This window comes from Orbicella franksi, chromosome 5 (assembly GCF_964199315.1).
Source record: "Orbicella franksi chromosome 5, jaOrbFran1.1, whole genome shotgun sequence".
NCBI classification, from domain to species: Eukaryota; Metazoa; Cnidaria; class Anthozoa; order Scleractinia; family Merulinidae; genus Orbicella; species Orbicella franksi.
In genome coordinates this window covers 23,971,052-23,996,296 of record NC_138149.1, presented here as the reverse complement: position 1 = coordinate 23,996,296, position 25,245 = coordinate 23,971,052, and the positions used below count along the sequence as shown (strand labels likewise).

Sequence of the window (25,245 nt, the reverse complement as noted above, 5' to 3'; positions counted from 1 at the left end):
TCACTCGTCGTTATCGTCATCGTTATCGTAATTTTCATTGTCATTGTCATCATCACTGTCATTGTCAATGTTATTGTTATCATTGTTGCTGGTGGGAGCAAATATCGGGCAAATGATTTTGTGTGTCTGCTTTTATCTGTAATGCCCTCATGGCTCTTGAAGGGAAAAAAGACACACGAGGTAACGAGATTGCCAGATAGCGTACCTCCATCGTACTCCACACTACCGTAGAAGACAGTACCCCCCCCCCCCCACCCCACCCTTCGCTTCATACCTACAAGAATTCTTGTCACGGGAACTGTCTAAAAGGGCGATCACTGATGTTATCTCTAAGAAGGGTTGCAGATCTAGACAGTCATCAACACTTCCACCCTGAACAAAAATGCGCTTTTATCTAGGACAACATCTCTTTTCCCTTCAATCTTCATTTTGCTACTCGTACTTGCTATCGTGACGTTATAGTGCTCATAATTCAACTGAATCATACCTGACGCGGAAGAAGTGGGTTCAGAGAAAGCGAAGACACTCAACTTTAGCAGCAATAAAAGGCCAATCATTTTCAAGGTGAAAAACAGCTTTTTGTCCATAACTCAAAGCATTCCACCTGTACTATATATACTATATATAGGAAATTGAAAAAGAGAAAAAAATGAACCTGTCAAATCAGAGAGAGCGAAGGACTGAGCGCTAAGGACGAGTCACTGTTCTGATAAATTTAAATACGTTTATATGATATGATTACAAACAACTGAGAAAAAAATAAAAACTAAGAAAACAACAACAACAACAACAATGGTGACGTCATGACCCAGTGTCGCATTAATCAAAAACTCTGAACAAACCAATAGCATCAAGAATCACCAAAGTAAATCGCTTTTCTGTATACAAACTGTGAACGATGGGAAACAGGCACATGAAGCAAATGGTAGGATGTCAGGGAAACAACTCAAACTCTTAAAATAGTCGTTTCATATTGCAAGCAATACGGCAGGACTGCATGGATTTAGAGCTCTAGTTTGAGGTTGATTAATAAAAACCTCACCCACTCAATGAATGCTCCGCTAGATTAGCCCGCTGCTTACCGTCGCTTGCGAGTTGTTTGCTCAGGACCACCTCCTTAAAACTTGTCCTGTTTGAAATCGCTAACAAGTCATTCAAAAAAATAATAAAAAATAATAAAAAATAAAAGAAAATAACAAAAAAAAAAGAAAGAAAGAAAGAAAAAGAAATATCATTCCAATGAGAAACGGGTAACACAGTGAGCGATCACTAAGCTTTAGACACAGTGGCTTTGAATCTAGTAAGCTTCCTGTTGAATCTTTGTTGCCAGACTTTTGTTAATTTCGGTTAGGATGACAGCATAAAGCCATCTGTTGGGCTTTTTACATGTGCGTGGTAATTGGTAGAGTTATTTGGTTGCTTTATCCCCTAATAGCGATGGCAAAATCATTTACTTGCTGTTGTGTGGGTGTATTTGGTAGAATGTAGCTTACCTCTTATTTTTATTATTATTTTTTTTGTTAATTTTTTATTACTGTTCTACTTAAGAGTCCCTGTCCATAAAAATGGAAAATAACTCGGCAAGGATCGAAAATTCGATTTCGCTCATATTTTTATGGTAGGCTAGGGCATGACAAAAACTACTGGATAGTTTTTGTGGCAAAATATCCTTTTATTTCAAAGAAATATGCAAATTAACAAATTCCGTTAAAATCGTCATTTGACGCACCATTTTATTAAACAAGTTTGAGAGCCTCGCATGCAAAACCACATCATTCTTCCGTCTTTAAAACACTCAAATATTTTTGTGCAATGTTTAAATGTGTACTGGGTTGACTTTAGGGAATGTTGCGTTGTCTTTTTGGGTGCAAAATCATTAAATTTCGAAGACATGTATTTCATTCACTTAAAAGTACTTCGTGAATATAATTAATTTTCACCATGTGCGAAACCTTCAAATGGACCAAGCTTCTGGTGGTTGAATTGCAGAAGGATGGTCTATAGATTCCTGTAAATATTTCTTTGGGCAAATGATTGTGAGCGACGCGAGAGCTTTTCAAAGTACGTCAAAAATGCAAATATTTGACCACCCGTCGTCAAATTTCAATTTACGGGTTAGACGTATATTTTAGCATGCGCCACATGACTTGACCTATGTAAGTTGAAATAGACACAGAGCTGATAATTTCGAAATGTTCTAACCTCATTTGCTGCAAAAGGCAGGTCCAAAGCCGATTTGACGTGTTTCTAGTCGATCTCTCACCATTCGTCGCACATAAAGCATATGTTCGCTTTTGTTTACACAAGGTTAACGTCCGATGTACATCGCCTACTGTCAACCTATTATTGGTCGAATACTATGAATCTGTGACCATCTTTCTGCGCATATGAACATCACTGCATCAAAGTCTAAAACGACTGAGGCATTTGTAGATAGTTGCTCGCTTTGCGCTGCGCCAAAATATTGCGTTTGATCGATTGCTGACCATTGCTGATAAGCGTGTCGACGCAGCACAATCTTACAGCCGTTATTGTTCGTCACGCAGTGCTGTCATGGCATATGCTGCACATTTTGATCTATTTTGTATAGAGTACTCTCAGCATAAGTCAAACAATTTAATCATTGTTCTTCTGTTTTTTCATATATATAATAATATATGTGTATATTTATATAATCATATTCTATAGTGTACGTGGCCTCGGTCCATATCACGTTTGTTGTACGTTCTGACGTTTCAGACAACAGCTGATAAAGCTAGTACCTGTACTCACTAGAATTTTAAGAAAATCGCCATAAAAAAAGTTATACATTAATGAAGCAAGAACTAGCTGAAATAAAAAATAGGAAATCACAACGTGTCTAATTGGTGAGAAAAACAGACTAAATTTAATTAGTAATTACGTGAGTAAATAGCCCTGGCCATGCCATTTTGTTTGGCGTATCAGTTGTTTGCTTAGTGGCGAGGCATTGGTATGTAACAGAAAATAGAGGACTGTTGTCAATACAGTCCAAAATTATCGTCAGTAAAATATTATAAATAAAACACCTATTGACCGGTTACCTCCGCGGCCATCATTTGGTCTTTCCGATAAGGGTTTCATTATTGTCTTTACCCCTATTAAGCGGCCACCCAAAATTTAAGAGCTTTGTTTTGGAAAGGGCGATGGCAGATAAGAGTCTGAAATTGAAGGTGCATGACGAGTGATAATTCAAACACACGTCTATCATGATTGTATTGAATTGACTCCATGTTCACCAAGAAATTTATAGCCCGATAGTGAAAAATTAAATATTCAAGGTACACCAACCTCTATTTAAGCGGCTAACCCCATTAAGCGGTCGCCACCCATTTCCCCGGGGGTAGCCCACTGTATTACATGTAAACCAAAAATAATTGCAGAGCGCGAAAAGACCTAGGTATGAGTTTAGCGTTACGGTATTACGCAGGGGCATGTAGGTAGCGGTGGTCGAGTAAAAGATAACAACAGGGGCAATGGTAAATTATTCATTCTTTTCATTTCTTAATTTAATCTCTTCCTACTCAACACGATTGCGTGCTCCCAGTGATTCCAAGCCTTACGGAGCCTTACGTATCAGGATAGAAATTGTCCCACCCCTACCCCCTAAAATGGGATGACAGAATTGCGTGACGAACAAGGAACCGCTGCAAGCAAGGATTCAAGCCATCAAACCATGATGATCAAACGTAATATTTTGGTGTAGTGCAAAGCAAGCAACTATCTACAAATGACTTAGATGCAGTGGTGATCATATGTGTCGAACGAGGGTCACAGATTCATGGTATTCGACCGTTAAATAAGTTGACAGTTGGCGATGTACATCGGACGTTATGTAAACAAAAGCAAACTTCTGCTTTATGTGCGACGAATGGTGATAGAAACACGTCAAATCGGCTTTGGACCTGCCTTTTACAGCAAATGAGGTTAGAACATTTCGAAATTATCAGCTCTGTGTCTATTTCAACTTACATAGGTCAAGTCATGTGGCGCATGCTAAAATATACGTCTAACCCGTAAATTGAAATTTGACGACGGGTGGTCAAATATTTGCATTTTTGACGTACTTTGAAAAGCTCTCGCGTCGCTCACAATCATTTGCCCAAAGAAATATTTACAGGAATCTATAGACCATCCTTCTGCAATTCAACCACCAGAAGCTTGGTCCATTTGAAGGTTTCGCACATGGTGAAAATTAATTATATTCACGAAGTACTTTTAAGTGAATGAAATACATGTCTTCGAAATTTAATGATTTTGCACCCAAAAAGACAACGCAACATTCCCTAAAGTCAACCCAGTACACATTTAAACATTGCACAACAATATTTGAGTGTTTTAAAGACGGAAGAATGATGTGGTTTTGCATGCGAGGCTCTCAAACTTGTTTAATAAAATGGTGCGTCAAATGACGATTTTAACGGAATTTGTTAATTTGCACATTTCTTTGAAATAAAAGGATATTTTGCCACAAGAACTATCCAGTAGTTTTTGTCATGCCCTAGCCTATCTACCATAAGAATATGAGCGAAATCTAATTTTCGACCCTTGCCGCGAAATTAAGAATTTGTCTGATTTTTACGGGCAGGCACTCTTAAAACCATAATCAAGACCGGCTGGTATCAAATCATATTTTGTTTATTGCCGGCGAGCTTTCAAATTTTCTTGAAACAATTTGACTGAACCAGAATAACCCTCAATAAAAAAAGGAACAAAAATATATGTGGTGTTCTAAAAACACGAAGAACGTGGTTAAATTATTTCTGCAGTCTTTTCTTCGCCTTAGTAAAACTCAAATAAAACTGACAATTATAAAACTAACGACGGGTGGTTTAAAGCTCATATATGTGTCAGCAGATACGAGCGTTTCGGTCGTTTCCATGTCACCTGAAATCTCATTTCATATCCGTTTAATTTCATTTCTTAGTCATGTATCATATAGTTAGATACTAACTAATTGGCCAACGAAGAGTACGCATAGAGCGCAAAGTAAGGTGTCAGCCATTTCAAGGTTTATTATAAATACCACGCAGTGAGTGCAATATGAAAGTCGGGGAGTGATTGCGAAAGCTCGAATAAATTTACGGTTTTTGTCGAAAATTTGAACTCTTCGAGCTACGGAAACACCGCCTTCATCTATATCACTCATATTGCACACATTCGCATTCTGGTGATCTCCTTATACACTGATCGATCGAATAACTCGGAAAGAGGGAAGTACCTTATCGCATGTTACTTACCAAAGTCCCAACTTCTTTAAGAAACTTCTTATCCGCGGTAATGAAAAAGCAAATGATAGAACTTACCTTTTATGCCGTCAGGAAGATAAATATCCAGCTTCGTCTGGAATCAAGCGGAGAGCAGTCTGAAATACTAGCAAGCAATGAATAAGCGTAATATATTCTGTGAAGAACACTAATAACATTGGCTATATGTCGTATTCTGCATGTTTTTCTACCCACTGCAAAATGGGGCATTTCAAACTAATCATTTTACAATTGCTGCTTCAACATAACAGACTACGCCGTGTCTGTAAAGATTGTAGCGGGACTCCTTTTATTGAATGTTAATTAGAAATTCACCCCTTGAATGACTGTCATGGTCGGTACAAGAACATTAAGCCATCTGCTGGGCGTTTTTGCATCTACGTGTTAGGCAGAATTATGTGGTCCTTTTCGTTTGCAGAAGCGATGACAGCATCATTTACTCGCTCCTGTACAATGGACGTGTTTGCTATAATATGGCTTCTCCAACTGAGATCTCTTGATTAATTTTGACGCAGGCTTCTTAATTTCTTCATAGATTGCTCCTTTGAAAACTAAAAGCTATCAAATTGCTGCCTGGTTTTGGTTGCTATGCTAATTAACAGCGTTTTGGAGGAAATATTTTCGTGTGTTGCTGGCAAGATTTTAACTTTTCTCGAAAATTTTGACTGAAACTGAGTGAACCTCAATGTAGAAATACTCGAGCGTGCTTTCAACTTAATCTATGTTCAAAACATAAACAAAATAGCAAGGAATTTGTAGAAATTAATTTAGCAGTCTTCTCTTCGTTTACAATAAAACTCTGATAAACATAAGGGAAACTGACAAAAATAAAACTACGGAAGTGTGGTTCGAAACTCATATATATCTGTGTCGAAAGTCTCAAAACAGCATAGCGGTGTCTAATTCTCCAGCGCTCGGCTTGCACGTCGCTTGAAATACCACGCCACAACTGTTTAATATCATTTCCAAATTAATTATCAAATAGTTAACAAAACTGCTAGGTACTCTTTGGTTAACGAGGTGTGTGTGTGTGTGTGTGGAGGGCGCGGTTAGCAAAAATGAACATAAGTGTAGGTCATTGTCATAAAGCCTGGTTTACATATGTCGGGAAAATCCCAGACGGTCAGGGATTTTACTGTTTCCCGACCGTCCCAGATTTTGCCGACTAATGAAAACTCGAAATCGTAGATATCCCCGATCGTCTGGGATGAACTGGGACAAATCTGGAGAATCCGGAGCGTTTCTATTTTCCCGACGCGTGCCAGATTTCTGCGATGGTCGGCGATCATTCCCGACAAATGAAAACTCAAATTTGTACCGTCGGGACGTCGGCGTCCGTCGGCGATGGATTTCGCTCATTACCAATCCCCTAAATTGCTGGACTTCAGTCCCCCTATCACAAATAAACATGGCGTCTCTCGAAAACACGAGTGAAATCGGGAAAATCTGGGATAGACCTCTCCGAATATCCGATATATCGGCAAAATCTGGGATGGTCGGCAAAAAGTAAAATCCCCAATCGTCTGGGATTTTCCCGACATATGAAAACCAGGCGGCTTAAGTGCAGTGAGTGAAAGCTGGGCGAATGGCTGCGAAGACTTCAAAACAGATTTTCAGTTTCTGTCGACAATTTGAAGTCGTTTTTCGCTTCCTTTTACCAGACTGTTAAGCCTGGTTTTCATTTGTCGAGAAAATCCCAGACGATCGGGGATTTTACTTTTTGCCGACCATCCCAGGTTTTGCCGATATATCGGACATTCGCCAGAGGTCTGTCCCAGATTTTCCTGACATATGAAAACCAGGCCTTATTGTGGAAGTAAAACAAATTAAAACTACCTATGCGCTTGAATCCATACGATAGTCATCGTGGATTGCACACTCTTGCATTCAAGCGATTTCCTACGCTGAGCAACCGCGTTACTCGATCGGAAAGAGTGAGTTACTTCCTCAACAAAGACACTGGTATCAATCTGATGAAGTTGCGGATTGTTTTTTGTTTACTTAAATTCTTTTGTTAGGTGCAGTGACTGAGCAAAGTTTCGCGACTTCTTGACTGCGACACAAAAGAAGCGAATGGCTACGCTAATATTGGCATAGCACCGGCACTAAAAGATGAAATGATAGAACTTACCTTATTGAATGCTAAGAGGAAGAGAAATAGCGACTTTCGGTTTAAATCAAATGAGTAGCAGTCTGATTTACTGGCAGGGAAAGCGACCAAATAGGCGTATAATTATAAGCCTTTATTGTAGTTGGCTTTTGTCATTCAACAATTTTTTTTACGCAATGCAAATTAAGCGAACTATACCGACCGAAAACTGATCATTTCACTGCCTGCTGGTTATACACAACAACCCTTAAAGAAAATAAAGTTAAAACGTACCATGCTGCGAAGAAAGACGGCGTAAATGATATGTATGCTTAGTCATATTTATTTTAGGGAACACCTGCTTCAGTTTTTCGAGAGGTTTGCCTCAAAGGAGTAGTAACAATAGTAAGCAAATGCCAAAACGGTGAGTCCTACTTGCGTAATACGTCTGGTGTTGACTGAGAACATTTACAGAACAGAAATGTCATGAGATTACTACTTTCATTGATTATAGTTCTGTATTAGTTTTATTTGACTGTTCTTCTTGACCCATTGCTGCCATAACATTTATGCTAAGGGAAAAAGCAACCTGGGGCCCGTTTCTCGAAAGCCCCGAAACTTTTCGGGCCCACAAAGCCATTCTTAGCTCGTCTGTATTAGTGTATGCGTCCGAATGAATGAATGGAAAAATGAAAACTTTATTTTCAGGAAACTTCTTGTATGAAGGGAACGTCTGTTCATATTAAGAATATGCGAATAAAGCAGCTCTGTAGTCCTAGGGTTCGAGATTTTGCTATGGCTTTACGGGCCCGAAAAGTTTCCCGGGCTTTCGAGAAACGGGCCCCTGGGGAGCTTTCCATTCAACCAAAAATTCCGAACGTTTCAAAACGAGCAAAAATGGTTCGGAAACTTCCCGGGAAAAGTTCCAGAAAATCCGAGAGTTGTTGAATTTCCGAAAGGCAAACCAATCAATCGAAAATTTCGGGAGGAAAATAAAATGGAACGGAAATTTCGAGGAAAAAAATTCGAAAATTTAGGTATACCTCGGGAGGTTGTCCTCTTTCTCGGAAATTATGTAAATTCGCAATTGCCTGTTCAGCGCTAGTTCTTTTGGCCGTGATAACAGCGAGTTGGACGTCCCACGAAAAAATGACGGATCAATAGTTTACTTTAGAATCTTGTCATTTGTCCGTCGATAAATACTTGCCGTAACTAAATTCGTCGAAAAAGAAATTCCAATAAAAAAGATATGCCGCCGTGGTGTACTTGTTTGTTTTGCATAGGTTGGCTAGGAAATGTGCGAAGATTTATAACGCGTGCAGAGCCATTGAACTGCACTCATTAACCCTTTTTTCGCTGCCCTGGTGGTTTGCATAACGTCTCTGCTATTGTGGCCAATTAAAAGCCACGATTTCGACGTATATCAGTGTTCTGTTTGCTTCTTTATTGTATGGCTAGCTTCGTGAGCGGGCAAGATGAGTCAAATCCTGCGCTGTGATTGGCTACCCGAGCGGGCAAGATGGAACTATCTTGCCCGCTCGGGACTACCCGCCGTGTCCCGCAAGAAAAAATTCCCCAAAAGTCATGTAATAAATCCTTTATTGGCCAAGTTTGTTCGGTCAAGATGGCTGGATATTGGCCTCGTTCTTTTTTTGCGAGTTTATGGACCTAAACTCGGTCCCGGTCCATGAACACGCAAAAAAGGAACTTGGCCAATATCCAGCCATCTTGACCAAACAAGTTTGGTCAATAACCGATGTATATTTGCGATTTAAACCTCGTAAAAGTCATTGAAAAATTCCATACGAACAAAAATGTAGCTTATCGTTCTCCACTCTGGTGCAGTCAACGGGAAAATTTTGTTCCATTCGTCCCAGGAAATTTCCGGAAATATACGCTGGGATTTTTGGTCAAATGGAAAGCGCTCCAGTTCAGCTCCTTCGTTTCCAGTGGGTGGTAATGAATATTTTGTAGGGTGTTAATTGACATTTCGCGGAAGCGCGGTGACCTCATGGTTAGTACGCCAAGTGGTCCGGGTTCGAGCCCTGGCCAGGGAGATTCTGTTGTCTTCTTGAACAAGACACTTTACTTGCTGGGGGTAACCCTGCGATGGAGAAACATCCCACCCAGGGGGGCCGTAGAAAAATTCCTAGTGGCTTCATACTAATGAAACCGGAGATAACCGCCGGCTTGATGGACCAAGTAGTTCGTGTGCAGACTTTACATAATTGACATTTCAAAGAAGGGTGACTGGCGCATTTCATCCGTTAGAATTAAGCATTTTCGGTACGCTTTCTACCGCGAGGATACCAACAATAATAGCGAAGCTCCGGCTCGTGTGCTGTATTTTATAGTTATTTCTAACCCTGTTAAAAGGCTATTTTAAAGCCATTTTAACCCTGTTTTATACTCTCGTGTGCTTTATTTTATAGCTATTTCTAACCCTGTTAAAAGGCTATTTAAAAGCTATTTAAACCCTGTTTTACGTCTATTCTAAATCTATTTTGAGCCTCCTTATATTCCAAGGTAGATTTATTACTAGTTTAAACTATTCTAAACCTGTTTTATGTGAATTGTAAAGCTATTTTAAGCCTGTTTTCCAAGGTAGTTTCCTCTTCATCCCAATTTTATCGCTGTTTTATTACTATTTCAAGGCTATTTTCAGCCTGTTCTATTTTCAACTTGATTCATTTGTGCTATTTTAATACTGTTTTTTCATCAAGTTGCATTGATATTATTCACTATTTTACGACTGTTTTAGAGCTATTTTAACGTTAAGTTACATAACTTTAGGTCAGAACTCAAGACTATATCTGGGCTATTTTTTTGTTTCAAAATAAAAGGTTTAAAATAGGTAAAAAAATGCTTTAAAATAGTCCAGAAAAATAGCAAAAAAATACAGGTTAAAGGCTTCTTCAGAGTCAGCAGAATTGATCTTAGGTTTGTTGATGTAGTTTGAGTACCCGCAGATGAGGAAACAAAGGTATAAATACGGGCTAAGAGCAGAGCTCAGGATGACGTGACCGTTTCGCATTGTCGCTGCATAAAGATCTACTTAAACGTTCAAGCATATATTTGTTGACAAAATTAGGATCCTAAACAACGTGAAGTAGAGGGACACTGGTAAATATTTACTGATAAAACAAAAGATTTAATCTGATTCCTTAGCGCTTCGAATCCACTCAGTTTTAAAGGTTTTTTCATCAATTAAATTTCAGTTTCGTTTCAGATGTTTCAGTTGTCTCAGTCGCTCAGTATATTTTTCATTGTCAGCGGTGCGAAAACTCTGATTACACTTTCGAAACAACATTTTCGCTCACAACCTTCGAAATTAACTGCAGCCTTTTAAATCAAAGTTGAGTTCTATCATTATCAGGCTTTGTAAAAAATAAGACGCTTCTCTTGGAAAAGGACCGAGCTCTTTTCACTTGATTAATTTGTCTTCATTACAATTATCCGTTTTGATTCAGGGGTAGCCTGTTTGTTCCAATTTATTCGTCGTATAGAACTATCTTTTCGTTTCGTCATTTCTTACAATAACCATTCGATTCAACAAATGGAGGGTAAGGGCTATGATTGGTCAGGCGAAAGATCAATTATCATATAACTAACAAATGCTGGAGTTAAAAATCCAAACTAGGTTTCGACATAAAAAGCAACTACGGCCCAGTGTGGAACAAACCAGATCTTTTGACCTGGCATCAACTTGAGATGTTGATGACTGCTCTTTTAAGCTTGATTTTTTGCCAAGCTCCGATTGTAGTTCAGGCTAAATCGGTCGAGGTGTCGGCCCACTGGCCCAGGGACACTTACGGTAAGCAACTGTATTCTAGTTTATTTTAAGTCGTACGAACAGTCAGTTCGGATAGTTGCATGAGTTGCTGTAAATTACCGGTCACATTTAATAGTTATTAAGTAAAAGAACGGATACCGCGAGCGCTATCCGGGACCAATTTGTAGCATAACCCTGAGATCCCTTTTGTGTTTCCCGCGGAAATGTTAAACTAAGCAAAAGGAAGATAGAGCTTGATCGCAGGTTACGGAGTAGGGAGCATAAATGTGCTACTTGATGACGGAGGCGTGCTGGAGGTTTCATGAGGAGAAAATAATCAAGAAGTTATTCAAAATTGGGAAGGATCGTACTAATTTTTAGGATTCAGATGAACTATTGGATAGAAAAAGTGAAAAAAAAAAAAAAAGAGAGAGAGAGAGAGAAATCTGACAAACAAAATTCTCGAGTCCAAACTGCTTTCACATGAAAACGTAAAGGAATAAAACACTAAACAATTCAATGCAGGGCAAAAAAACCCAAACATTGTAAGAACACAAAATACGACGTTTCTCGGAGAAGGTGGAGAAAAAAGACAAGTAACATGCGTTATATCAGGCTAAAGAAATTACTAAGCATTTTTTTTTTAGTAAATGTCCGTACAAAAGACAAAAAGGTCCGTGCGAACCTTGCCGTCTGAAGATCAGTGATGGCTAACGATCACTCGAAACGCGGAGCTGCATAATGAGGGACCGCAGAGACATTTTAAAGTGGTAGGGTTAAAACATCTGCCTAAGTTCAAGGTCGTAAGATTCATACATTTCCATGTCATTTGGAGCCTCAAAAAATGAGTCCAAGAAAAAAGTGGTAGAGCTATAGTCCCACCAACCCCTTCCCTTTCGCGGTCCCTGAATTTCTAGAGCTTAAGCAAAGGCGTTTTTGAGCGTTGCACTGCAACCGGAAGTGTACGTTTCTCATTCCGAAGCAGTGGTCGTGCACAAATTTCCGAGTAAATCGTATCTATAAGGGTGAAGACTCTGTAGTACAAATGTGCTAGCGCCAAGGCGATTAAAAGAGAGAACGCCTCACTTCCAGTTGCCGTCTATGGCTCGAAAACACCAGTGTTTAAGTTCCCTAATCGCCATTTCAGATGAAAAAAAGTGGCTGTGAGCCACTGAACTTGGAAAATAAATTATGAAAGAGTGTTATGGGGCACTTGAGTCAGCTGCACGTAGGTATATAATTAATACTTTCAGCTTGTGGTATCTGCTGTACAGGTAGCGGAGTGTGATGAGCGCGTACCCGCCGAGCGAGTCACCGGGAGTTCGAATCTTGTTGGTGACACCAGATTATTTTTTGCTTTTCTTCTTTATTTTTGTTCTGTTTTGTTTTTCCCCTGTCAAGACACCATTTTACCGAAAGGTAACGTTTGTCTTTCCGTTTCTTGTATTAAAAAATCGTCTGAAGCCCCTAATTATTCGTTTCTAATGTTTGCTTTCGAGCTCGCGATATCACGTAGGTTTGTGAAGGATAAACCACGAAGACTTTCCTGAATCGAATCGCTAAGGAAGAACCATAAGTATTTTCCTTATTATGAAACAATTGTTATACCTTCCCCCTCTATTTCTCGAACATAACTAACTTGATACGCTGCTGGCATCTGTAAAATGGCCTTAGATGGCTGACTTTCGAAACTTGGAGGGGACTACTATATGAAAGGTCGAGAATGCTCGCCGTCTCGGGTACAAATCAAGGATTCTGGTCTCCCTTACGGTGTTGATGACGAAACGTTACCATTTTTAGCTCTCTAAGTATCCTTTAGGGTGCGCTCGAAGAAATGATAATGAAAGAAACGCTCTTATTTAATTTCTGTTTTCAGGCTTGATTTCCGATGATCTCTCGAGTACATGAGTCGGGTCTACAAGTGCGCACGAGATCATTTCTTGAACAGTGGCTAGTAATCTAACCTATTCCGTTCTAAGTGGTATGTTTTAGGGGTATAATAAAGCTCAACCAACGTCCGCATTAGCCTCCCTTAGGGGCTAAATTCAAATTTTCCGACGAGCATCCCTTGCCTTTTCATATGGGAGCTCTCCCCCCCCCTCCCACACCAGGTTTCCCAACGTCTAACGGGAAGTAAAGAAGTGAAGGAGCGAAGGAGCGAAGGAGCGAAGGAGCGAAGGAGCGAAGGAGCGAAGGAGCGAAGGAGCGAAGGAGCGAAGGAGCGAAGGAGCGAAGGAGCGAAGGAGCGAAGGAGCGAAGGAGCGAAGGAGCGAAGGAGCGAAGGAGCGAAGGAGCGAAGGAGCGAAGGAGCGAAGGAGCGAAGGAGCGAAGGAGCGAAGGAGCGAAGGAGCGAAGGAGCGAAGGAGCGAAGGAGCGACGGAGCGAAGGAGCGAAGGAGCGAAGGAGCGAAGGAGCGACGGAGCGAAGGAGCGACGGAGCGACGGAGCGAAGGAGCGACGGAGCGACGGAGCGACGGAGCGAAGGAGCGACGGAGCGACGGAGCGACGGAGCGACGGAGCGACGGAGCGACGGAGCGACGGAGCGAAGGAGCGAAGGAGCGAAGGAGCGAAGGAGCGACGGAGCGACGGAGCGACGGAGCGAAGGAGCGAAGGAGCGAAGGAGCGACGGAGCGAAGGAGCGACGGAGCGACGGAGCGAAGGAGCGACGGAGCGACGGAGCGAAGGAGCGACGGAGCGACGGAGCGACGGAGCGACGGAGCGACGGAGCGACGGAGCGACGGAGCGAAGGAGCGAAGGAGCGAAGGAGCGAAGGAGCGACGGAGCGACGGAGCGACGGAGCGAAGGAGCGAAGGAGCGAAGGAGCGACGGAGCGACGGAGCGACGGAGCGACGGAGCGACGGAGCGACGGAGCGACGGAGCGACGGAGCGACGGAGCGAAGGAGCGAAGGAGCGACGGAGCGACGGAGCGACGGAGCGACGGAGCGAAGGAGCGAAGGAGCGAAGGAGCGAAGGAGCGAAGGAGCGAAGGAGCGAAGGAGCGAAGGAGCGAAGGAGCGAAGGAGCGAAGGAGCGAAGGAGCGAAGGAGCGAAGGAGCGAAGGAGCGAAGGAGCGAAGGAGCGAAGGAGCGAAGGAGCGAAGGAGCGAAGGAGCGAAGGAGCGAAGGAGCGAAGGAGCGAAGGAGCGAAGGAGCGAAGGAGCGAAGGAGCGAAGGAGCGAAGGAGCGAAGGAGCGAAGGAGCGAAGGAGCGAAGGAGCGAAGGAGCGAAGGAGCGAAGGAGCGAAGGAGCGAAGGAGCGACGGAGCGAAGGAGCGAAGGAGCGAAGGAGCGAAGGAGCGACGGAGCGAAGGAGCGACGGAGCGACGGAGCGAAGGAGCGACGGAGCGACGGAGCGACGGAGCGACGGAGCGACGGAGCGACGGAGCGACGGAGCGACGGAGCGACGGAGCGACGGAGCGAAGGAGCGAAGGAGCGAAGGAGCGAAGGAGCGACGGAGCGAAGGAGCGAAGGAGCGAAGGAGCGAAGGAGCGAAGGAGCGAAGGAGCGAAGGAGCGAAGGAGCGAAGGAGCGAAGGAGCGAAGGAGCGAAGGAGCGAAGGAGCGAAGGAGCGAAGGAGCGAAGGAGCGAAGGAGCGAAGGAGCGAAGGAGCGAAGGAGCGACGGAGCGAAGGAGCGAAGGAGCGAAGGAGCGAAGGAGCGACGGAGCGAAGGAGCGACGGAGCGACGGAGCGAAGGAGCGAAGGAGCGAAGGAGCGAAGGAGCGACGGAGCGAAGGAGCGAAGGAGCGAAGGAGCGAAGGAGCGAAGGAGCGAAGGAGCGAAGGAGCGAAGGAGCGAAGGAGCGAAGGAGCGAAGGAGCGAAGGAGCGAAGGAGCGAAGGAGCGAAGGAGCGAAGGAGCGACGGAGCGAAGGAGCGAAGGAGCGAAGGAGCGAAGGAGCGACGGAGCGAAGGAGCGACGGAGCGACGGAGCGAAGGAGCGACGGAGCGACGGAGCGAAGGAGCGACGGAGCGACGGAGCGACGGAGCGACGGAGCGACGGAGCGACGGAGCGACGGAGCGACGGAGCGACGGAGCGACTGAGCGAAGGAGCGACGGAGCGAAGGAGCGAAGGAGCGACGGAGCGAAGGAGCGAAGGAGCGAAGGAGCGAAGGAGCGAAGGAGCGAAGGAGCGAAGGAGCGAAGGAGCGAAGGAGCGAAGGAGCGAAGGAGCGAAGGAGCGAAGGAGCGAAGGAGCGAAGGAGCGAAGGAGCGAAGGAGCGAAGGAGCGAAGGAGCGAAGGAGCGAAGGAGCGAAGGAGCGAAGGAGCGAAGGAGCGAAGGAGCGAAGGAGCGAAGGAGCGAAGGAGCGAAGGAGCGAAGGAGCGAAGGAGCGAAGGAGCGAAGGAGCGAAGGAGCGAAGGAGCGAAGGAGCGAAGGAGCGAAGGAGCGAAGGAGCGAAGGAGCGAAGGAGCGAAGGAGCGAAGGAGCGAAGGAGCGAAGGAGCGAAGGAGCGAAGGAGCGAAGGAGCGAAGGAGCGAAGGAGCGAAGGAGCGAAGGAGCGAAGGAGCGAAGGAGCGAAGGAGCGAAGGAGCGAAGGAGCGAAGGAGCGAAGGAGCGAAGGAGCGAAGGAGCGAAGGAGCGAAGGAGCGAAGGTGCGAAGGTGCGAAGGTGCGAAGGAGTGAAGGTGTGAAGGAGTGAAGGAGTGAAGGAGTGAAGGAGTGAAGGAGTGAAGGAGTGAAGAAGTGAAGGAGTGAAGGTGTGAAAGAGTTATGGGGTGCAATCGTTCCACCACTACAACTTGGAAAGTGATAACTATTATCCAAGTTAATGAGCGGCCACGCGTTACTGTCGCTATGATAACAGCTGTTGCTTGGAAACCAATAAGAAAGTAAACTTTGACTTCTATAAGAAATTTTGATTTCTAAACAACAAAAACTGATGCGAGCCTCCTTAATCGGTGAATGAATATTTGGTCGTCCGCATTCGCTCTGTTGTAAACCGGTCAAATGGACATAAATAATCATATAATTTCCCAGAATAACATAATAACACTATGAACGCCACATTTAGCAGTTCCCATACCTGCAAAGCACTCGAGTCGAGATGGGAAACTATTGTCTTGTAATTGCTAGATGTAGAATACTTTGCAAATTTCAGTGAGATAGCCTCCAATTCCCTTCGAAGATTCATTAACTCTGAGCATTTTAAGTCTCATTCGTGAATAACAGTCACTTTTCTTCCAGATTATAACTTGTTTCTGAGCATTGAGGGACGCGACTGTTTGAAACGCGTTAAACAGTTTACACTGTTTACCTTGGACACATCTTTCACACCAGAACAGGAAAGAGAAGTTCTACTAGATATATATGCTTCAACAAATGGACAAGAGTGGTACGACAGACGCGGTTGGATTAGTTCAACCAATGACACATCCCATTGTTCCTGGTATGGAATCACCTGTCACGGAAATACGGGACACATTAAAACTATCGTCTTGGCTTACAACAACCTAAACGGTTTCCTTCCGTCTAACATATGGAAAATCCGAAACTTATTTTCTCTCTGCACACCAGGGAACCCTTCTCTTCGAGGACGCATTGGCGACTTTCTGTTTGCTAATATGACCAATCTGTTGACCGTTGTGTTCAATGCCGCTTCTATTACTGGGAATATTCCTGACGAGATTGTAAAAATGAAAAATCTGCGAAACTTCCTGGGCTGCGTTATGAACGGTGATGGCTTCACTGGTCACTTACCACAGGATATTGGAAACATGACTGAATTACGAGTGCTTTGTCTTGGAGGAAACAATCTAACTGGCCAAATACCAAAGAGTATTTCTAGGTTGAAAAAGCTGTGGTATTTGGACCTTCGAGTGACTCCTGGCCAGATCCATGGAGACCTCAGCGACATATTCGCAATACCCTCTATAACAGATTTGTTTATATCTGGAGTTAAACTAGCCGGAAAGTTGCCTCGTGTATTGCCGGAAAGACTAAACTACCTATGTTTACCTGGAAACAACATTTCTGGGGAAATGCCAAAGAAAAATTTTCCAAGTATATTAAATCTTGCCAATAATCAACTAACAGGGGATATTCCAGGCGATGTGCTGCTGGAGAAAGCCGACATGATCAATTTGTCACAAAACGAGTTTGTATCAATCAACGAAGGAAAACCATGGCCAGATACAGCTCGTGCTAATATTGGCTCTTACATCTCTCTGGCAGGGAATCGAAAATTGGCAATTAATTTTACAAGCTTCGTCGAACTTTTTACAAGGAAAGTAGACTTTGTTGATAGCCCCTCAATTCTAAATCTAAGCTTTTGCGACATAACAAGTCCTGTACTCGCAAACGTGCTGTACATGGAAAAAGTTTCCACATGTGATTTAAGTGGCAACAATTTTTATGGTACTTTACCTGTTTTTTTTGAAGATTTTTCGTTTTTGACGTTCTTCGACGTCTCCTCGAATAACTTGACAGGTAGCCTGCCAGCAGGAATTCAAAACATGGTTTCTCTCCAATATCTAGACATATCTGGAAATCCCTCTATGCGAGATGGGACAGGCGCTTCGTCCAACGTCTTTAATCCTGACTTTTCGACTATGATCAAACCATCTCAACCAGACAACTTTACCTGCCCTGAAGGACTACTCACTTTCAACAATGGTCGCATTCGCTTAGATCCAACATTTTATGAATACAAATATTGCGTCTGCGATGAAGGTTTTTACGGAGACAATGGTTTGTGCAAGGAATGTATGAATGGTGCGACTTGTCATCGACGTGCCATCAATGCATCCGACGATCTGCGTTCAAACATCATGGAGGTATCGGGTGGCTACTGGCCATCACCAGGTCCCAGCAATGCCACCCACCTGGTCAAATGCCCAGTACCGTCTGCATGCAACCCTACAGATTCCTGTGCTTGTCGACTGGTCGCATCACCAAAGGACACAGATTCCTCCTATGGAAGCCGTCAATCACTGTCATCTCTGATCACGACGTGCAATCATTCTTGCGTTTGCCATCCAGGGAACACGGACAGATTTTGCTCTCGCTGTCAAGAAGGATTTTACAAACTAGGTGGACTGTGCTTTAGATGCAAAAAGGGCGATTTAACTTACTATTACGTGTTTATTCCTATCTTTGCTTTGTCCTTTCTCACTCTGCTCTGGTCGTACTTTCATTTTTATCTTCGACCAATCAAATGGTTCCTTGTTACTGCGGTTCATTTTCTACTCATGCTAATCATGATGCTTTTGGAGTTATTACCTGCGTGGCTTTTCAAACTAAACCTGGTCGTTTTCGTGTTATGTATTAGTAAGAGAGGGAAGGCTGCTCGCTCTCTAATCAGCATAACGGTCTTTTACATCCAAACCATGGATTTCATGGTATCCAGTGTCAACGTGTGGCCTAAAAGGGTTATTAAGGCTCAAAGCTACCTGAGCAGCTATTGGAATCTGTACTTTCCCTCTCTTTCATGTGACCTGCCCTCTCTTTTTACTCCAGTAGGAAAGTTTGCATTTCTTCTCCTACTTCCCGTGGTGTGCTTGACCATGGTGGGTGTGTATTTCACCATGATGCTGATTTACAACAGATTTCGTCCCGCTGAAAGGAGAATGCAACTTGTTCATTTTAAGTGTCGCCAAATCGCCTTCTTTTGTCTCAGCTTCAGCTACTTTCCAATCGTGAAGCAGACCCTCTCCATTCTACGCCCATGTCACAGTGATCAGGATGTTCGATACATGCCCAACTTTCCTTGGATAGAATGCACTTCGCACATGCACAACAAACTGAAAGCCCTTGGCGTTTTCTCCGTTGTGTTCTACGTGACTGGGTTTCCCTTGATTATCACTTTTCTGATGATTCGTTTCTTTCCAAAAAGAAGCTCGATGACTCCTGAAGAACAGAAGAAACTTGACGTGTGGCTTGGACCGGTCTATTTGTCGTACAAACCAAAATATCGTCAGTACTACGAGATCCTCATGCTTTTCCGCCGCCTGGTCCTTGCCATTGGCTTGTCGATGATTTCTTCGTCGTCCACCTTGCAAACATTTGTAGTGTGGCTCGTTCTGTTGACGTCAGCAATCATCCACTTGTGCCTCCAGCCATATGACGAAAAAGGCTCCATAAACAGATGCGATCCGAGCGAGCACGAGACCAACAAAAAAATTATCTTGGAACGCATTTTCCGTGAGAATGTTTTTGAACCCTTGGTTTTACTCGTGTTGTCCATGTCTTTTATGGTGTTGAGGTTTACAGCACTGGACAGCACCTATGCTAACATTTTCGTTTGGCTGGTGATGGTCATAAATACATGTGTTCTTGTGACTTTGCTAGCTGGTATAGTTTATCGTTTTCTTGGCAAAAATGAAGGCCGCGGAAATGGTAGTAACAATAACAGTGGTGAAAATTCTGATCAAAGTTGCCCGAATGCGATGGAATCTGACGACGGCAGCGATGAGGAAAGAGAGCATTTGCTACCTGTCAACGGCCGCCTTTGGAGATACGTTAACACAGGTGTTGTTGAGTAGCAACTGAGGTAGCCGTGTCTTTTTACCGACGTCAATCTTTAGAAAAGACCTAAATTCGTTTTTGGTGACATTACAATTTTTTGAAGCACATTTAATGCAGCTGAGCAAGGAAAAGATACTCCTTTGTTGCCATTGACATGCGTTTAGTATTTTAGACCACTTGGGTGAATCAAGAACTTATCATTTAACGAAAATACACAACCTTTTTGATTTTAAAAAACATGTTTTGACAGTTCTTCTGTAATCTTCAGTTCTAATTTACACAAAGTACAAAGTTGAATTTAAAGTGCACACAGAATGCTAATGGGACATAACGACAAAAGGAAACATGAAAATGTATACAGTTACAAAGAAAGTTTGAAATTTACAAGATAAAGTTAATGATTTAATGTAGGTTGCTCCCATTGAATACGAATAGCTTCTTTGATCTTACTTTAGAAGTTGGTTGAAGTGTGACCTAAGATGCTAAAATAATCATTAGCACATAAAATGCGGCATTACTGAGAATTTTGTACAAAATGTCTAAAGATGTGAGAGGTCCCATCACTGACCAGGTGCTCACGCACGCGTGAGGTGGAAAAATGCCGAAAGGTTTCGCCGATATAGCAGTCATTACAGCTCGCGTACAAAGACTTGTAAACCACACGTGCACGGAGCCCGCGAGGGATAGGGTCTTTTACACCAAACATATTACCGATTTTAAAAGATGAAAAAACTAACTTAATATCCAGACGACGATCGAATAGTATCCCATGATGCATCTGGTTTAGGCTTATATTATCACTGCGTACGTGACGTCATCATTTATTCCACGCTTTCGCGATGAAGCCATGGCGTGCTTTCACACTTGTCTGGATTCCGTGGCTTCTGCTTTTAAGAGTACCGAGTTAGTTTATATTCACTGCGTTTCAAAGGAGAATTTTGCCGTTACAGTGAAGGGTTTTACTTGCGTTTCGTTGGTCTGTCGAGAAATACATATAAGCTATGTGGAAAGCATGGACGAACGAAGAAGAGCTCTCGTTCCTGTGGTTGTTGTGAATTCGCCTACGGACAAATTATTCGCTGGGGTAAGAAGCCCTGCGCTGATACGAATAAGTTACAACAGGTACATTCTCCAAAGAGAAGTAAAGGGGTTTTCTGATTTTTCTTTTGACATCTCTTGTGCGCTTCTTAGCAGGCTTGTTCCGTGTTGTGCCGCTTGCTGTATGACATCTCTTGATTACGGCTCCATTGAACTATTGAAATTTACGAAGTTAAACACTCCATTACTAAGGCTAGTTATCACTGCTGAGCATTTTGCAGTTTCGGAAAGAATAGTAACCAAAACACCTTCGAAAATAATCATTTTGACTCTAAAAGATGACCAAGCTCCGGAATAAAGCGCCAAACGAACTGAGACTTGAAGCAGACATTCACACACGCAACACTGGTATGTTACGAAATTTCAGTCCACTTCGATCGCTTAAAAGATCATAAAAATGTGGGTACTTCTCGGTACTTCCTTGCCAAAAATCATTATTATGTCTATATTTTGTGGCGTGATGCCCAAAAATCGAAGACATCAACATACTGTGCAAAGAAAAGCGAATGTTCATGACCTTGTTACGGATCAACGAACACTTTGTGATGCGAATAGTCATATAACACAATCAAAGACAAGAATACTATAATAAGGCCGCGCTCTTAAACACTTACAAAACTTTATAATCGTGTCAAAGATTTAAATAATGCACTTTTCTAACCTTTTACTGCAATAAATATAAGAAATAGACCGCGGAGAAAACCACGTTATTTCACGCTGAAATCCATGATAACTTCGATGTTGCGTCACGTACGTAAAAAATTGCATCATGGGATACTATTCGATCGTCGTCTGCTTAATATCTATGTTATTACAATCACGTTTAACAAAGTGGCTAGCCCTTTTTTGAAAGTGAAGAATGATCATCGCAATAGATTTTCCAATTTAAGCAATTGGAAAGAAGAAGCCTGAAAAAATCAGGACTTCAACGGGATTCGAACCCGTGACCTCCGCGATACCGGTGCGATGCTCTACCAACTGAGCTATGAAGCCACACATTGGGAGCGAGGTCAATTTATTGAGTTCATATCTTCCCGTGAGGAGTGAAATGATGTGAAGTTTATATGAAATAATTCATATATGAACTGCGGTTGTAGATGAAAGTGAAGAATGATCATCGCAGTAAATTTTCCAATTTAAGCAATTGGAAAGAAGAAGCCTGGTCCAATTGCTTAAATTGGAAAATTTACTGCGATGATCATTCTTCACTTTCATCTACAACCGCAGTTCATATATGAATTATTTCATATAAACTTCACATCATTTCACTCCTCACGGGAAGATATGAACTCAATAAATCGACCTCGCTCCCAATGTGTGGCTTCATAGCTCAGTTGGTAGAGCATCGCACCGGTATAGCAGAGGTCACGGGTTCGAATCCCGTTGAAGTCCTGATTTTTTCAGGCTTCTTCTTTCCAATTGCTTAAATTGGAAAATTTACTGCGATGATCATCCTTCAATTTCATCTACTACCGCAATTCATATATGAATTATTTCATATAAACTTCACATCAAGCTCTTTTTTGCATGACAACAGAAAAAGGGCCAATGTAAGGTACTTTGAAGTAATAAGTCGGTGCAGTGTCTGAGACGGAGACCCGGGGATTACAGTCATAACGGGTCAATGTGAGGTACCGATTAACAACCCTTTCAGCTAGATTGGCGGGAAAACGTTTCTTTTGAAGGATTTCAGTAAGTTTCTTGATATCTTCGTGAAAACCCTACCAAGTGTTGCTGATCTTGTAAACTCTATGAACAAGAGTGCGAAAAAGACCCAGTTTATAAGAATAAAATGTAAAACTAAAGTAATTAGTCGATAGGCCCATGAGGCTTCTCCTGCAGTAAACACTAGTATTAGGAAAATGGGTATCGTTGTTGATTAAAGCATCTAGGAATGTTGTTTTATGATCTATTTCTTTTTCCATAAAACACTTGATGTTGGGGGACCTGGAGTTGCATAGTTGAAAAATTAATAGCGCATCATTTACCAAAAAAAAAAGACCACATGTATCATCAACATCACTGCGGTAAAATAATACCTCAGAACCCTTAAAATTTCCCAACCATACCTTTTCATGATGTTAGATTTTAGTAAGGTTGTTTTAATGTTGGAGCATTTGCACAACTTTTGGCAACCAAAAGACAAGTAATTTCTTCTGACTAGTACTTAGAAGTAATGAAAGTGCTCCCATCACTAGGGAAGTACAAGTCCCATACTAAGCCTGTGTCATAGAATTTTTGCAGCCCATTTATTTTTAGACAGTCTTTTCCCGCGAAAAAGGGAGAGCGCCACAAACCAATGGGTTTAATCAGCAAAAACAATGGCTCTGCACGTGCAGATACTTGTGGCTGCTAATCGGCGCTCCTGGGGGATATTCGCGGGAAACTCAGTCTAAACATAAATTGGTCACTGAAAACGCTGTGAGAGAGATATAGGCTACTTCTACGCTCCCAGCGAAAGGCTCCTGATGTCCTTCCCCTTACTAAGACTAGTTGATACAGCTAGGCATTTTTTGTTATTGTTTCTTTCTTTCTTTGCTTCTTTTAGGATCTTACATCTTAGCTGAATAACTCTAAAAAAAATACAGAGCGATATATTTCTTGTACTCGTGCTGAATTCAGTTCTTCCTGAAATGATCAGATCAATAATTATTATTGTTGCTGTTGACCATGCAGTTGCTTTCCTTCTATTTCGAGACCTCGCACTAGTTGGACTGTACAGAGGAAACCTGTATTGAGTAGACACATTGTATCAAGCGGAAACCAGCTTAAGTCATAACATTTTCTTCCCATATGTACTGTAAATCGAACCTGCAATCAGCGTATATCCCTAATCAAAGGACTTGGACACCAAAATTAAACCCTAAGTTACATGAAACCTGTATTGAGAGGACACTTGAAAGAGATTTTAGAACACAATTTTATCAGATTACAGAATTGCTGTTCACTCCTGAAAGCGTTTCTTCCAGTACTTAATTCAGCGTCAATCAAACCTAAGCGGCCAGATGCGAAATGTCTGCGATAAGGCATGTTACACACTAGGCGCTAGTCGACCTTCATTCGGACTCTCAATCTCACATGCAGTCTTCATTCCCCTTGTCCTACGATCGGGAAACGAGCGATCCTATTAGACCTTCGCTTGAATTGCGCATGCTTGGAGATCACCACCATGTTGATGTTTGTATTACTTTCGTTCATTTTGTGATGTTTCAAACAGCCAACAAATGATCAAAATCCGAAACCTAACGGCTCTTTCGAGAGCAGCTCGTTTCTTCAAGCATACACACTACAGGTACGAGATTGGCCGACTCTAGCCCATACACTGCGCTTGTGCATGTTTACTGTTTATTGTGGAATGTTATAGTGGGAGAGTAGTTATGACAAAACACATTTGATCAGTAGCATAATAAGCATAGGCAAGATATTATAGTGTTGATAACTTTAAACTATATTTAAGGGGACATTCACTGTATAAACCGGACATTAACGTAATTCCAGCCAAAATGTCTAGAAAAATACTTTGGTGCGTGCCTCCTGTAAAGAGCAGTATCGATGATACAATAGAACTACACCGTGAATTGGTGGGTAAACATGTTAAGTTGACCATTAAAGAATGGTCGTGCACTTTTTGACCACCCCGAGAGCAGGAAACGTATCTAAGAAAACGAAACCTTATATTTAATACCAGGATTTTTTTAACAGTTTTTAAAAAAAGCGAACAGTACGAAATATATTGATAGGAACAAAAACCTAGGCTCGATTACCAGCCGCTATTCGGGAAAGGAGCCCGCGTTCCTCCCCCGGACTCACGGCTGGACTCGTGGACTTGGCATTGTTAATTTCAACCAATAAGAAATCTACCTGCCTGAATCGAGCAGGCTGCATAAATTAGCTTTCTCGCAGTAGCAAAGAAGTTGTGCGGTATGAAGTGCGATTGCATTAGTGGGACATTTAACCAAATACCGTCAACTGGTGAAACCTTGCCTGATCTAAACCATAGTGGTATGTACAGCACGCAAAATAGTCAACAGACTCATGCTTTAGAATCTATATTTGAATCATGTCGTGCCAGAATGTCAGATAACGAACAAAGTCAACAAAGAGAGGGATAAACGCAAACATCGATTTCAAGAAACAAAACACTCAGTTAAATTGATGTGTACGGCAGTCGTCTTGACGGGAAGCGACGCCAGTCTCTGGCGAAGCCAGACAAAATTAAATTTTTAAATAAGCCAAAGCAAACCGAACTAGCGAAACATAAACATGGTGTCAACACCATGCATACCATACGGCATATGTGTAACCTTTGACATGACCGTTGCTACACCATAGTCAAAGTTCTCTGCTTTACTTTTAAAAAAATTCTTCTATAGAACACAGCATGTAATGCCCTTCCGCAACAATAATGTGAAACAAAATAGGTTGGAGGGCCAAAATTAAAAGACTGAGAAGAAGTGGCGAAAACGCCACAAATTTTACGAGCCGTAGGCGTCATCTGGGCCTGCCTATGATTGCCATCAGATAACATTTTCGGCCACCTGATG

The 25,245-nt window shown here is 42.5% G+C and overlaps 1 protein-coding gene across 1 annotated transcript; it reads left to right on the top strand.

Moving 5' to 3' along the window:
* The first annotated feature begins 149 nt into the window (after positions 1-149).
* Positions 150-19,831, top strand: LOC145487882 (uncharacterized). The gene is made up of 2 exons (XM_081466661.1): positions 150-180; positions 16,310-19,831. The coding sequence occupies exons 1-2, from the start codon at positions 150-152 to the stop codon at positions 19,618-19,620; spliced, it is 3,342 nt and encodes a 1,113-aa protein (XP_081322787.1). The 3' UTR covers positions 19,621-19,831.
* The last annotated feature ends 5,414 nt before the right edge of the window (positions 19,832-25,245 follow it).

Coding starts and splice junctions, on each gene's coding strand:
- LOC145487882 (XM_081466661.1), top strand. CDS start 150: ATGGCTCTTGAAGGGAAAAAAGACACACGAG. Junction 181..16,309: donor AGGGAAAAAAGACACACGAG/GTAACGAGATTG, acceptor CGTGAATAACAG/TCACTTTTCTTCCAGATTAT.